Here is a 15,216-nt window from a genome sequence, read left to right on the forward strand (position 1 = left end):
TGAATGAATGGAAGTTTCGTGTACAAGTTTTGTATATTTAAAGGTTTTGGTCTGCCGCGTTTACATTTTGGTTAGTACAGAAACATTTAAATTATGTATATAACTAGCGTATATATCTGCGTAATTTGCATTAAGTTAGCATAGGAAGCCACAACAACGCGATGGAGCAGATGTACCGCATGGACCAGACTATGTGGCGTTCATGTCTGCAATGGAGCACGTCTGGTTCACCTTGAAGATGTTGGACAGCTCGTCCAGCAGTGTCTCATAGCGATAGGCCACACGGATCTCTGGCACATTGGTGCGCGTGATGTCGTTGCCCATGATACCGTCCTCGTAATAGATGGGTCCCAGCCACTGCTGTTTGATCTGTGGATGAAATCGGAATTGGAATCATTTGTCCGAACATAAAGCAGAAAGCATGCTTGGAACTCACGGCATGTGGGAATCCGCTCATCATCACACTGTTCCTGGCCAGCTCGCACATGTCGCATGAGCTGAGCTTCCACACCTGTGCCGCAATGCTGTACTCCTCCATGAGGGGTTCCTGAAAAGCGGACATGGGTTAATTTAATGCTGAATATTAAAGCATATATTGTCTAGCCCACCTTGGTGAAGTGGAATTGCAAGGGATCATCCGTGGAGAGGGAAATGATGAGGCCACGGGCCAAATACTCTGGCAGCGGATTGCGATGATAGTTGAGGAACAGGGAGTTGTTCGACAGCGGCGACATGGCGATGCCAATCTGGGTCAGATAATACAGATACTGCAGCACGGGCACTTTGCGCAACAGGAGGCCGTGGGAGATGTTCTCGGCCATGAGGAAGCCGCAAACCAGATGCTGCACGGGTCCAGCCTCGCCGCAATGGGGCCGCAGCACAAAGGTGTTCATATTGCGAGATCTGATGTATCAAAGGTAACAGTGGGTTAATCAATGATATATATACATATCAATATACTTCTACGCACTGTCTAAACTTGTTCAGCACCGTCATGTTGGCGTACATATAGTAGATATAGTAGGCATAGGGCGGATTCTCCTCGTAGGTCCACTCCTCCGGACGTGGCACATCGTTGTCGAAGAGCGGATTCTCCGGCTTGGACTCATCGTCCACCGAATCGAATCCGATCACGTACTGCAGAAAGCGATGCAACTCGGGATGCTTACTGGGTCGGGCTGTCGCCTCGAAGAGCGGCAGGAATATGTTGTTCAAGATCTCCTGGAATGACTTCATCATCTTGTTCGACTTGAAGATGTCGAAGAGACGGGGTATCTGGATCAGCCAGCGAATGTTCGAGCTGTACACATCATTGTCGATGGCCCACTTGGCCAGTTTGTACCACTCATCCGGCGACTTGCCATAGATGGAGAGACGCAGCTCGGCGTTCTGGTACTTGGACTCCTCCAGATCGAAGGCCACTTCCTGGCAAGAAAAACGGAAGAATTAGTTTATAATCGTATTCAGTTGTGAATTGATAACCACCTTTATGATCTGTGCAAAGTATTTGCCATTCAGATAGTTGTCCGTCTTCAGGAAGACTTCCCTGAGCCGCGACTCCCCGATGGGATTGTACTTGGAGTTAAACTTGTCGAAGCGATGGAACGTGTTGCGATCGGCATGGACGTCCAACATGTCGACGGTCAGGTCGTAGGTGGTCAGGTTCATCGACTGGAACACCTGGGCCAGTGTCATTTGCTGGCCATTGGTGACGGTGACCACCTCGTTGGCGTTGTTCTTCAGCGTCTTTTTAATGAAGCGCAGCAGATGCTTTTGGTTCATGCACGATGCGGCATGGATGTGGGTGTCCACCTTGCGGGTGTTGTAGAAATCGCGATGCGGCACCGCCTTCTGGGCAGCCAGCTCACGCAGCTCGTTGAGGAGCACGTGCATCTGATACTTGGACGACAGATAACAGAGACGTCGATAGCAGAAGGATTTCCTATTAAAGTCGAGCATTGGACATTATTTCTATATCTTAATCGATTTGATACATTGCTGAAAATATACTTACAATGGCCCATCGGCAATCATATTGCACATGACCTGCATGTCGTTTACGAATTGGCTCATATCTGGATATTCGTATTTGATCTCACTGCTTTCGTCCTGGAATATTATCATGAGTGTGTAAGGATTCGTGGTATTCTTATGTATTAGCTAGATACTTACATCATTCTCGTAAATGTGAAACACTCCGTTGAGGGGCTTAATCTTGAAATCTTCGTCATTGGGAAACTCGACGTTCCACGGATTCGTAATCTTCATTGGCGAATGTCTCAAATGGACATCTGCAGATTCTTAACAGTTTCGAAGCAAGTTGAGACGTGTGTGTTTGTGTTAAATTCAAATTCAAAAATAGAAATTGTTTTAGTTTTTAAGGCGATCGCAGCAGCAATGGTAATTGGTACAGTTAGTGGCAAAGACAACACTCTACACTCAGGTGTTTGTGCGAGTGTTATTGTCAGTAAGTATTTGGTGTGTACGACGTGCTTTAGAGTGGACCTCCGTACAGTATCAGTACACCTTTTTAAATATTCTAGCTTCGAATTTTCTTTTTAGTTTTTGAAGCAAAATTAAATTACGATTTGATATCTTAAATTAATCCCTATTAATTTAAAGGACAACAGGATACTAGAAAATACATCTGAGTTCCACTCGTGCGCTACAAAAGCTTTCAAAGTGGAGTAGTTGAGTCTTTCCTTTTGTACAAGGCTTTTCCCTTTCAAAGGACCAAAAAGTAAGTGAGGAACGGTGAGAGTTTAAGCTTTTATATCGTTTATGATTTTAGCTGGGGCGTGTTGTTGTTGTTCTTTTGTGGTGGCAAATATATAGAACACGCAAGTAACATATGCAGAAACACAGTGGAAGTGAAAAAATAAACGGTCAATGAATACATATGTACATGCGAGTGTTTGACAGAAAGTTCAATTCTGCAAAGTGTAGTTTTTATAGCGGGCGAAATAGCTAGAGATTAGTGTGGCCAGCATTGTGTTTAATGCAGCGGGAGAGGCAGACAACTGAAGGTTAGGACGGCCAATTTAGTAACCTTTGCACGATTGTACAAATCGGATGCAGCAATTAATCTTATAAACTATTATGCGAACTGGGGAACAGGTAACATAAATTATTATTATAGATTTAAGCTTGGTCATTAACACATTCAGAAAACATATGTATTTGTTTTTTAATTACAATCACACTGAATAACCAAAAGCTGGCCACACTCTATGCGTTGAAAGCAGCGTTTCTATCTCTATTTTGAGGTTAGGAGCGTGAAGTAACCATTAAGAACACAAAACAAGATAAAGCAGTGCTCAACGGAAATCAAATTTCAGGCAGAAAAACAGAAGGAGGAGTTGTTCTTGTTGATCGTGGTGGAATAGTTGGATAGGCGGAAAGCGGGAAGGCAGGAAAATCGGGTGTGCACACGAATTACCTTGTATGTTCGCTACACTCATTTTGCGAATGATGTCTATAAGAAATAATGAAAAATACGAGAAGAGAAATAAATAGTCGATAATAAATCAACAAATTGAAATAAAAAAAGGGGGCTAAAAAGGCTCAAACATATACACAGTATGTACACAGTTGCTCGTTAAAGGCTCTAAATAAAAAAACGGAGGACATGAAAACGAAACGGAGCGAGGCGGCTAAGGCGGAGGCGAGAAAGAGACGGACACACGAGCTAACCTCTGCAATTAAATGAGTTGGCAACGCCGGCAAGTACAGTTCACACAAAACACCCGCTAATACGAACTTGTATTATACATTATTCACTCGCAAGTGAATTAATTGCCATATATTAATAATATTCATAATTGGGTGCATCACAACACTTAGGGGCAATTGTACATTATTGCACATTATTTCATACATATTTACAAATTTGCGATGGGCTGGGTCGATTTTATAAAATACAGCGAATTAAATACACCAAAGTAGCGTTTAAGTTTAGACCACAAAACCAACCCAGTCCATGCATAAGTTGAAGATACCACTGTACAAGGGAAGACCAGAAGATAGCTTTGCACTCTTCCTTATGGGAATACGGGATTGGATTGATGGAATACAAGAACTCACCCGACACCTCCTTGACGGGCAGATTGTTGATGCGATCCTTGAGCTTCACTGTCTTGAGGAATCGAGCCGTGGTCGAGGGAAACGATTGATCCGACATGGCCATGTAGTGGCTACGCAGGCGCAGTGCCTCGATCAGCAGGGTCGAGGCCCGCTCCAAATCCTCGAGCGGTACGCCACTGGTGTCCTCACCCGAAATTGAGACCCGTTGAAAGTTAATGTCCGCATCGTTTCTCTCCATAGTAACGGCGGACTCGCGGCCCTCGGTGCTGCTGGATGATTCCCTGTTTGTGGCCAATACGGCGGCTGTGGCCACTGGTCTAGGTCCTGTAGCCTGCCTGAAATAATTGAGACAAGTACCAAAATGATGAAGGTTAAATAAACACAATCAAATGCATTTAACTAATCACTGACCCTCCTAGTGTAAATAGGAGATAAAATAGCCTTGAGACATAAAGCTCGCTTTAGATTTCTTTAGATCTTACAACAATCTGTTACGGATTTAGTCACTGACAACTTTGGTACTACGTATATGCAATATATAAGGGATCTCCTGCTAGGCTGACCATTTGCAATCATCGGGCTGATACTCGTAGCAGCGACCAAAGCTATAGCTATCATCCGCGAAGGACATCCTGCCTGGACTGGTGACCACCGCCAAATGGAGCACTTCGCCACGGGTCTCTCTTCACTTTGATGGCGATGGAGATAGGGTAATGATCGATTGGTGAGTTGATTTATGGCAACGCAAAGCTACCGATTGTCGCTAATTTGCAATCCAGCACGCTATTTAAGATACCTCTTGCAACACCCAAAAAAAAAAACCCAATTCAAAGTTGCCACAAATTGCGTGCCTTAACACAGTATCTAAGCTAAATTGCTATGCTTCGATTGTCCTTTGTCTGGTGAATAAGCTCTTGAACTTTATATCTAAGATAACTGCTACTTTAAAAATAATTACTGAACTCTTCAGAAAGTATATCTGCGTGTAATCTTTAAAGGGTACACACTCTAAGAACAACTCTCTAGAACTTAAAACTAAGACTTAGTTGCAATATCACTAGATTGGCAGATAATGCCACTCCAAAATTGTCAAGTCTTCTGCAACATTTGTATATATATGTATATAAAAACCCGTCACTTGGGGATTTCCCCTTTTGCTTTTGTTAACTGGCGTGCGAAACCTGTCGGAATTCTAAGTTTATGCCAAAAAAAAAAAAAAAAAACTTGAAGTGTCCGTGCGAGTTGGAAAGTTTTTGCCAACGCCGCTTCTTGGCTTCTTTGCCACTTTTTTTTTTATTTTATTATTTTTTTTTTGAGCGACGCCTGGCGTGCGACACGAACAACAATGGTTGGTGAATTTTAGTGGGACAGTGGGTGGCTATAGATGGGCTAGATGGCAGTTCGATGGCTGGTTTTGCCTATTAGGCGGGCTCAATGTCAGCGGAGGTCGCACAGGTAGTGTAGTACAGTGTAGTGCCAGGTGGGTAACTTTGGGCCGCGTTTCGCGACGTTGAGCTGCCCGTTTATTGGATCGGAGCGTACTGAAAGTGACGGCATCCGCGCCAGAACTCAACCGTCGCTTGCAGTGGTTCTCCTGGCGGCGGTGCTGATGGTGGTGGTGGTGGTTCATTACGCCATAAGCCCTAGCACCACCACCATAACCACCACTACCGGCTCGATTTTAGGCGGCTTGGGCGAAAGTCCATCACCTCCGTCATGGCTGTCTGTCTAATGCACTTCCATTCAAAATCAAAACGTGTTCTGCATCGGTCCACACTTTCCCCGGCCAAAAATGAAAATCCAAACAGCAACCGAGATCCGGACTCTGGCGGCAGACATAAACCCACTTTGGATTACGCCCGGGAATCTACATACATACATTCACCGCCCACCTGGCAGACTGATAATTGCAACGCCTACACATTTTGTGGCTGCCTCATTACGGGGCTATAGAAACTGCTCATGATTGAGAGCCAAGCAGACTGAAATGCGTGCAAATCCTAAGAATATGTTCAAATATAAAAAAAATATATTTCCATCTATTATGAGATGTAAGATCCTAAGATATGTTCGAATTACAAAATATTCAAAGAAAATATTATCATTTATTTTGAGATGTAAAAACATATTTTCATATGTTTCCCAGATAAGATTTGTTTTTATTTTTGTCCTCTTTAAAATTTCTTTGTTTGTTTAATAGAGATTTTAGCCTTGAAAAAAATCTAACCTTAATATAGAAAAGCTGATAAGGACTCAATCACGAGATCTGTGAACTCGCCGTGTTTTTTGTCTGCTTTGCATGTAAAGTAAACAAATCTAAAGCGAAGCAGAACCGATTTAGGTTTGGATCTGATTACTATAACCGAATAATGGGGATTTGAAGACATATAATTTAATCTATATATATATCTATGTAAATTATGAAGATATATTTACAAACAAAAAGTACATAGTAAACTTCAACTGTCGTTTGTTATTTTAAAAATGAAAGTTTGCTTTTCTATATATTGTGTGAAACTTACATTTTGAAAGTGTAGAGCTTCTCTAAAACGTATTATATTTTATTAAATGTAGCACGTAAGACAGGTTGTAAGTCCTATTAATAACTGATTAAACTGTAATATGTTACAGTTTCCAATAGCAAATCACTAAAGTTTTGCTGATAAGTGAAAAATAATCAGGTCTTTCTCAAAATCCAACAATTTAAAAGTATAATCTCTCAAAGCTAAATTACCATTTAATTTTAATCATTATGGGAGCATCTTTATGATATATGTATATTGGTTTCTAACACTCACTTTTCATTGAGATGGCGCTGGATTTGCAGCTTCTTCTCGATCTGTTCAATGGGAAATTGGGGCACTTCATAGGGCGCCGAGATCTCGTTGGTCACCTCCACATCAGCTTCGGCCTTCTCATCCACCGGTGAATCGGCGAGATCACCTAAGAAATTAGAAAACAATCATATTTATAGGGATTCAAATTAAACAGGTAAAGTTATTAAGTTATAGATCCCATTGTGGTGCAAAACACCTACTGAGATCGTCCGATGAAATGGTGGGCGTGGAGGAGGCGGTGCCTTTGTCATTTAGCTGATTTCCCATCGATCCCCCATAAAGTCGAACATCGACGCGCAACCGATGGGCGGTATCCATGCGATTGAAGTTCATGGCAAAAAAAAAAATGAAAAAGTGTACAGAAAATGCAGAGAAAACCCGGGAAATCGGAGGATCGTAGACAAGGTTGTGTTGTGAAGTAACTTGTTCGAGAGTTGTCGCCTGAATGAAATTGGAAAACGTCGAAGATCGGAGAATTCCAGGCCGAGATCTACCGACGTCGACAGCGACAGCGACTGAGACTGCGACTGCGACTGCAGCAGAGGCGCATCATCTTTGGAGGCACAAATAAATAATAAAAAAAATAAAATTAAACGAACTAAAACATTGACTTCCAAGAAAACAACCACACGGAATTGATTGGCGACTACAAATTGGGCGAACAACAAAGTTTTACAAAAAAGAAGGGCACTGAAAAATATTTACATATAAGCTTAGATTCACTGTGAAATTATTAATCCGAACTAACTGATATTCAAGATCATTTGAATAGATCACTTGGATGTTTGGTAATAATTCAAATATAGATTATAATAGCTAATATTATTTATTTTAATTGTTCTTTTATATTTTTTTTGCAGTGTAAAACAGCACGAAAGAGACGGAAATGGAGGAGAGAGGGATTAGCGGAGATAGCAAAAATACTGGCAAAATCAAAACACGCACTCAAAACACAACAAACTAGATGAGGAGACTGATTAAAACGATCCGAAGTTGGAATACACTTCAAGGTCACAAAAACAACAATAATCTCCTATCATCAAAGGAATAAACCCGCCGCAAAGAATCATATTTAAGTGGGCTAATTATCTTAACTAAAAAGCTTATTATTCCACAAGGCACCGGGATATATTCGCAGAAACTTGATTGACGCAATCTAAACTGATTTATTATCATTTTATTTTTGTATATTTTGAAGTATGTATCTTAAGAAACCCAAGTGCTATACCACTTTACAGGGTATTATAACTTTCCTATATTTCTATATGGGTTAGTGCGACTCAAGAGATGTTGCGACTGATTGGCAGCGCAGCGACAGAGGATTAGCGCTACACTGAAACAATGCAGTGGTACATACAATAATAAATGAATTAAACAATTTTCAGGCAACTGATGCGGCTTGTGGGCAATATTTGCTTAATAAAACAAGCATTGTTAACAAGTTAAGAAGTTCTTAAATACAGCTTGTAACCAAAGATCATATCTGCATCCACACAAGGCATTTCTTCGAGTGTAGCGAACCGTGTGAGTTATTGCTACAGGTTTTTTTTTTGTTTTGAGTGAGAGTGCTTTGCTGTGTGCGTGGGAGAGTGAATGTCATTTGCTTTCTTTTTGCAGCAGAGAAAATAGAGAGAGAGAGAAAGACAAAGACAAAGACATCGAAAGAAAGAGATGTACAAAGAAACATTCAACTTGGTATAATATTGTAATAGGTAAGCGATGATTTGCAAGAAATAAGTTAGCCCATCTTCATTGATTTAAGGCCATACGTTTTGCTACCAACTGGACTGCTGTGTTTTCGCGCAGTGCACGAGGTCAGTGGGTGGCGGTTGGGTGGTTCGTGTGGCTCGTGTGGCTTGTGTCGTCGCGATGCATTCACTTACATGGGCAGCGGCTGGGGAACTGGCGACTTACATGTCGCCCTTAGGGAACTCGGCTTTTGGGGCATGGACATGGAGGTGCAGGCGTTGAGGGACTTGCCGCTGGCCTTGCTGCCCAGCGGACCGGCCGCATTGGTGGCCGCATGGGACATCATCGATCCGTCAAAGGAGTCCACATCCTGGACGCGCAGCTCGACGGGCGAACCGTCCGAGGTGCTCAGCATTCCGCGGTACGACATCTCGGCAATTGAGATCCTGGATCCTGGGATCCTGAACGGTCTATATTGGCTAACGGCTAATCCAAATGAGTGTTTCGTGTTGATTTGTTTCGATTTTTCTCCGATGTTTACTGATTTGTGTGTTGTGAAAATCTTGAGTGTTTGTGTTTTTTTTATTTTTGTTTTGTTTTTTATGTAATTCCCCCGGTGACAGGTGTCGCCGCTCTGCTCGATATTCTGCTCTGGGGCAATGTCTTTGGGCAACTGTCGGTTCGGATCGGTGGAATATATATACCGCCCGCGATCGACTGCACTTAATTTAGTTTGAATTCCGTTCGACGCAATTCGCGCATCTCCTACGCGTCTGTCTTTCGCTTTTTTCTTTGTCTACGCCTCAGTATTTTCCTCTGCTTTCTCTCCTCTCTCACTCTTTATATAGTTTCACACCTCTCCCGATCCCAGCGGATCCAAAGTTTATATATCGGGTAAAGTTGGTAGGGAGCTTTCTAGTCACTAGCAAACACGGCTGCGGCACAAAGCTCGGAAAGCCCACAATGTTTGCTAATTATAAACAATATTTTGGATAAACAAACTGCATATAGCCACGCCGAATGGGTGGAACGCCAAAGGGGGTTTTCAAGATCAAAGCTCTTCGAACCCAGTAAAAAAAATAGATATATACATATGTACAAATTAGACGATTAACAATATGGCATCGTCTCTAACTTTAACCTCTTCTGATTAGCTAAGAATGGGCATGTGATTTAAAGGACTAACAGTTTTTCCATTTATTGAAATTCGGAAAAACGACTTTTACCAAAAATTTGATATTTACAAACCGAATTTTCGTCATAACTTTGGTAAAAATGGTCATATAGATAAAAGAATACCTGTTTTGAGCAGCTAATTACCAATGCTAACTAATTCTATCACTTTTTGACGAATTTTGGAAAAAAAATTTTTTCGTAAATTTTTGCATTTTTTGTAAGGGGTACCATCATCAAAATTTGCAAAAAATTGCAAAAAAATGGAATTCTAACTTTTAAATACAGTTTGATTGGAAATTTAATTACGAACTCAACGATATATGACATTCCATATTTGGAGCACTAATTTTCAAGTTTTGGTCAAAAAATGGATTATTTTTATACCCAAATTCAAAATTTTACCATTTTTGTAACCCAAAATTTGCGAAAATGGCAACAATTTAGAATTTTTATATTGAAATACTAAATGAAAAACTACTTTTCAAACTCAGCGAGGTACGATACATCATTTTAGGTAAATTTGTATAAATAATTTGGCCAAAAGGCGGACCTTATTGGTCAAAAATGCATTATACTGTGCCACTCTTTAAATTGATTATGGAATTGGTTATTTCTCAACTTGAAACCACCTATATGCTCATTTATCATTGTCAAATACATAATTTCTGCATAATACTTGTAGACCACCAAATTAATGATCCATTTTGGCGATGTTTCGATCGAATCGATCGACAAGTGATAAGTACGATAAGGCTGCCTCCTTGACACACCACTTCAAATTCGTAGTTTGCTATTCCGTATTCTAGTCTGGTAACTTTCCTCTATTAGGAGGGCTCGGCTCGATTTGTTTAACGCCCTGTCAGAAGTGGCTTATCAATAGCCCCCAGATGGGAGCCAAAATTGGAATTGGAATTGGAATTGGCAATGGAGTATCGGTATCGGTGGTTAGCGGTGGGTTGTTAATAACCCATGTGAAGTTTTTTCAGCTTTTTTTCTTTTTTCTTTGATAGCTTCATAGGCCAATTGGTTTGTTCAACCTGGTGGTATTGTGCGCTTTTCGCCATGTCTGCAAGTCATTGTCAGTTCATTTGCCTTATTTGCCGAGTGTGCGATATGCAAACATTCATACATATACTATGCAAATATATATGTTTATGTATATATAGATATATATATTCATATGTATATATTGAAAGATGGGCATTCTTATAGACGTGCATATATGCGTTTGTTTATCTGTTGTACGTTTCAATTTATTATTCGATTGTGCTTAAGCTCATTTCATTTTATCTCGTTATATTTTTGGCAACGCTCTTTGTTTTGTGTTTATTGACCGAATTGCGAACTTATTAATTGCTGCGTTCGGGATTTTCGTGTTTTTTTTTAAATTTTTCTTGGGCAAAGTGCCCGCTGAGATGGCCACTATTGATTTTCACATGAAAATATGGCCGTGACTTGCGTAATGGCAGCCAGGAAAAGTCGGCAAAAGAACGACTTTAGCCGCGGCTTTACTTTCGACTTTCCGTTCGATTCGACTTCGCGCCGACAACTGATTCTGATTTTCCACTCAGTTTTGGTCGGTTTGATTGGAAAATCTGCCACACGTATATGTTATAATAAACAGTTTTATTTGGCATGACTATCTGCATTTAGTCTTGATTTCCGCCGTCGGAAAAGTAAGAGAAAAGCCAGTCGGAAAAGAGAAGGCTGAGCGTAAGAAAAGCCAAGAGAGTCGGCATTTGTTTTGTCACAAATAAATCATTTAGGGGCTTAGAACGATACAGGTACATATGTACATATACATATATATGATTGTATCCAAAGGGGTGGGAAATGCAGTATTGTTTTCTATTTGCCGCTCGCCTTTTTTGTTATTATTATTATTTGTTTCTAATTGGAAAACCCTGACCCTGGCCTACGATGGACAGAAGCCAGCTGCCGTGGGCACAGTGCTGGCTAACAATATACAACCAGGTGATCTTGATTTGAAACAAAGGATAAGTTAAATTATTAATAATATGTTTATTGAATGTGCTTTCTTGTTGTTAAAATCACATTTTAGAGCCCCACTAAGGTACATTGTAGCTTAAGTTGTAATTATGTGAATGGATCGAGACTTTTGCCATTCGGTTCCTTAGTTTTCCGCGTTGATTGAACATAACACAGTACACACAATGACTGCCCTAATTGAGTGGATGATGATATAAGTATTAGAATGGGATATGAGCACTAGATGGGCAGATAGTAGATAATAAACCCGGTACCGATTCCCACGAATTATGAACGCGCACGTTCTTATGTACATACATATGTACATATGTATGTATATGCATACATCTGTGTGTTTGAATGCGAATAGCACTCAAATTTTGGTTGTTGTTATTCACCAAGTGTATTTATATAGACCGATAAGAGAAGTAATTCCGCGTACAATTTTATTTCATATTTCTATCACTATCGTATATCAATGATTCAATGGAATACAAAATTGGGTCGCTGCGATTTGATATGTGAGTAGTTACAAATAGGTTTGAATCAAGTATGAATAAACTTGCAATAAGATTATTATTTTTTACTGTGCAAAAGTAGCTGGCATATCTGAGTTGCTGATAAGGGAACATAAACAAGAAGAGGAAACGTAGAGAAGTGGAAAAAATAAAAGAATTTGCTGTTTTCTATAATAGCATTAAAGCTATTATCGTTTATATTATGCAGATTATTAGTTATGATCATCTGAGTTTTGTGATATATGCACGTGTTTTATTTTTAATAAATACCTTGCCATTTGAGTTTGAAAGAATACCAATTTCTGCCCACCGAATGGCCACGTGGTGTTCGGGGCATCCATAAATTTAGCTGGACAAACAATAAACCCTTCATGCCATGCACTAGATTAGATTAAAGGCGTTGGACTGCACAATTCAAACGGAGTTGGGTTTCAGGGTCTTGGGCTGTTATTTTTTCCCTGGTGGGTTTCGAGTGGATCATCACCTCCAATTCGCTGCGATGAGTCAGTGCAAATAGAAGCGGCTAATTGGCCCACATACAGTCTGGCCCATAAATATAAATGTGTCTGTCTGTCGCTCTGCCGTCGCATGAGCTCGCCTCATGTTTAACCAATTTTCTAAATGGCTTCGTATTTGCCGTTGGTTTTGCCCATTGCGTTTGTTTGCTGCATCAACAAAAACGCAAAAAATGCGAACCGAACAAGCGGAAAGTAAGTAAAATGCAGCACTTACACTGTATGGAAACAATAAAAAGGTATGCAAACATGGAAACTGGGAAAAAAAACTCAAGTTAAGACACGAGAATGTGAGATAAATAAGGTTTGCTTGAGGAATATTGAATAATATGAGTGAAAAGTGAAGGAGTTTTTGCATCAATTTGATTAGAATTTTTACTTGGAATATTTAGGTTAAAATCCGAGATGCTTTTGCTTACTTAAATACCCTTATTGCGGCGATAAAACTTAACTGCACTGCAAGAAAAAAGAGTAATCGCAATAATCAAAAGATAGAATGAATGAGATTTATATGGAGAACCAATGTTTCTTGCAATTTACTAAGATTTATTACCAACTTTTCTTGGCCGAGAACATTTTGATCCAACAGAATGCGGAAAATCGAAACTAGAATGACGTCAGCGGTGGACCACCAACCAACACACACACATACACGCACGCAACACACACACACACACACACGTACAGCTTGACATGCAACTCTGTGCAATGGAAAAGAAAGACAAAGATAATTGAAAAACAGCAAAAGGGATTCGTCGTCAAAAGGAACACCCCATCATCATCCACATGGACATTATCATTATCATCAGCATTATCATCGCCATCAATGGACAAACTATAGTATGCATAGTGTACTTTAGCCAGATAATTTATGCACAGTTACCAGCACGCCTTTTTCTTGCCGACTGATTAAAATAATTGCATGTCACTGCGAACACACACACACACACACTGACTCACACACACACACACACACACACACACACACACACGCATGCACGCTGTGTGTGGGTGAGAGTGAGTTTCTTTGGACATGGAAGTGGAAATATTTCACGGCGATGACCAGTAAACGAGGTAAACGAAGGCGCAAAAGTCAATGCATCCGACACACACACACACACACACACACATAGGCATACATTTCACACACACGTTCGCAGGGGCGCAATGGAAAAGGGGCGTGGTCGGGGGTCAGAAGCTGTCCCTCATCTAAATGCACCCTGTAACCTGTAAACATTCACGTACGAGGAACACAGTTCAACTACACAATAAATGCAATCATCATTATTTTAGAAATTAGCGCGTATTTTTAAAAACACAAAAGCGAAACTAAAATACAACATAACCGCTAAAAACATGACTGCCACTACGCCACTGTTTTCGTTAATCATTTGTAATGCAAAATAAATGCAAAATGAGAACGGCGAAAATTGGTTTCTTTTGAAACCAATCAAATTGTTTTGGCTTCGCAATAGTGCAGTATGCAATTTAAATGTACACTGCATGCCACAAATTAAATTGCACACAAAATGCAATAAATATGCAGATGAGTTGGCAATATATATTGACGAACAAATGCTCCATTGTTCGAAGATATTGCTATTGCAATTTAAACTACAATAATTTGAACTAAATATGCTTTTAACTAGTGTAATTTTAGATCAATTTCAAGATAAACCAACTAAAAGTAGAAAAGGGAAGTTACTCAAAAATTGTTGCACGACATTTACAAATTCGATCATCTTGCTTGCAACCAACACCCCCCCCCCCCCCCTCTACACCTAAACAACCACGCCCACAGTGAGACACTTACCGCCTTTGCGCTTCTCGATGCGCCGCATCGTAGTGCAGCCCATGTCCATGTCCATCTCCATGTCCGTATCGAATCCGAAGCTGCGATAGCCCTTGGCACTCAGTGCGTCCGCGTAGCTCTGCATAGCCCGGCGCTTGCGATGTCCTTTGTACCGGGTTCGATTCCAACTACGGCTGGAATTCGAAAACGAGCCTCTTTCGGAGCCTGCGGAACCTTCCGGATGGATCCACGCAGATGTTGCGACTCGAAAACGCAGGCTAAATACGCGCAGAAACTTTCGAGTTTTGCACTCCACAAACTAATTGCCTATCGCGCTATCTGTATAAGTTTTTTGTTTTTTTTTTTGATACTCTTACGCACACTCGATGGTAAAACACTATAAAAAAAAAGAATAAAATGCAAACAACAACCACAACAAACGGTGGTAAGAACAATAATACTGCTATTTCGTGTGCGATTGTAATTAAATTGGCGAATAACTTCTGTTCAGTGCGAATTTTTTTTTGCGACTAAAATTTGTGAGCCAGCTCGCAGTGTGACCAGAGCACGAGCGATTGAGCTTGCAAATGTTACAGCGTAAGCTTACGTTTCGCTAC

The 15,216-nt window shown here is 40.6% G+C and overlaps 1 protein-coding gene across 9 annotated transcripts; it reads right to left on the reverse strand.

The window, feature by feature from the left end:
• Positions 1-9: 9 nt before the first annotated feature.
• Positions 10-15,135, reverse strand: AMPdeam (AMP deaminase). Of its 9 annotated transcripts, none has more exons than NM_001298305.1 (11): positions 7,121-7,367; positions 6,882-7,026; positions 4,084-4,418; positions 3,440-3,475; positions 2,173-2,291; positions 2,015-2,109; positions 1,486-1,942; positions 971-1,425; positions 609-903; positions 437-547; positions 18-369 (listed from the first exon to the last, which is right to left on the reverse strand). In NM_001298305.1, exons 1-11 carry the CDS (start codon positions 7,251-7,253, stop codon positions 190-192), a joined length of 2,361 nt encoding a protein of 786 aa, NP_001285234.1. In that variant the 5' UTR covers positions 7,254-7,367; the 3' UTR covers positions 18-189. The 9 variants fall into 9 exon arrangements, with proteins under 9 accessions (NP_001245659.1, NP_001285234.1, NP_001188588.1 ...); NM_001201659.1 differs by having other exon boundaries at positions 2,173-2,300; NM_167384.3 differs by lacking the exons at positions 3,440-3,475; positions 7,121-7,367 and adding an exon at positions 14,621-15,135.
• Positions 15,136-15,216: the final 81 nt, after the last annotated feature.

Source organism: Drosophila melanogaster, chromosome X (genome assembly GCF_000001215.4).
Source record: "Drosophila melanogaster chromosome X".
In the NCBI taxonomy this organism is placed as follows: domain Eukaryota; kingdom Metazoa; phylum Arthropoda; class Insecta; order Diptera; family Drosophilidae; genus Drosophila; species Drosophila melanogaster.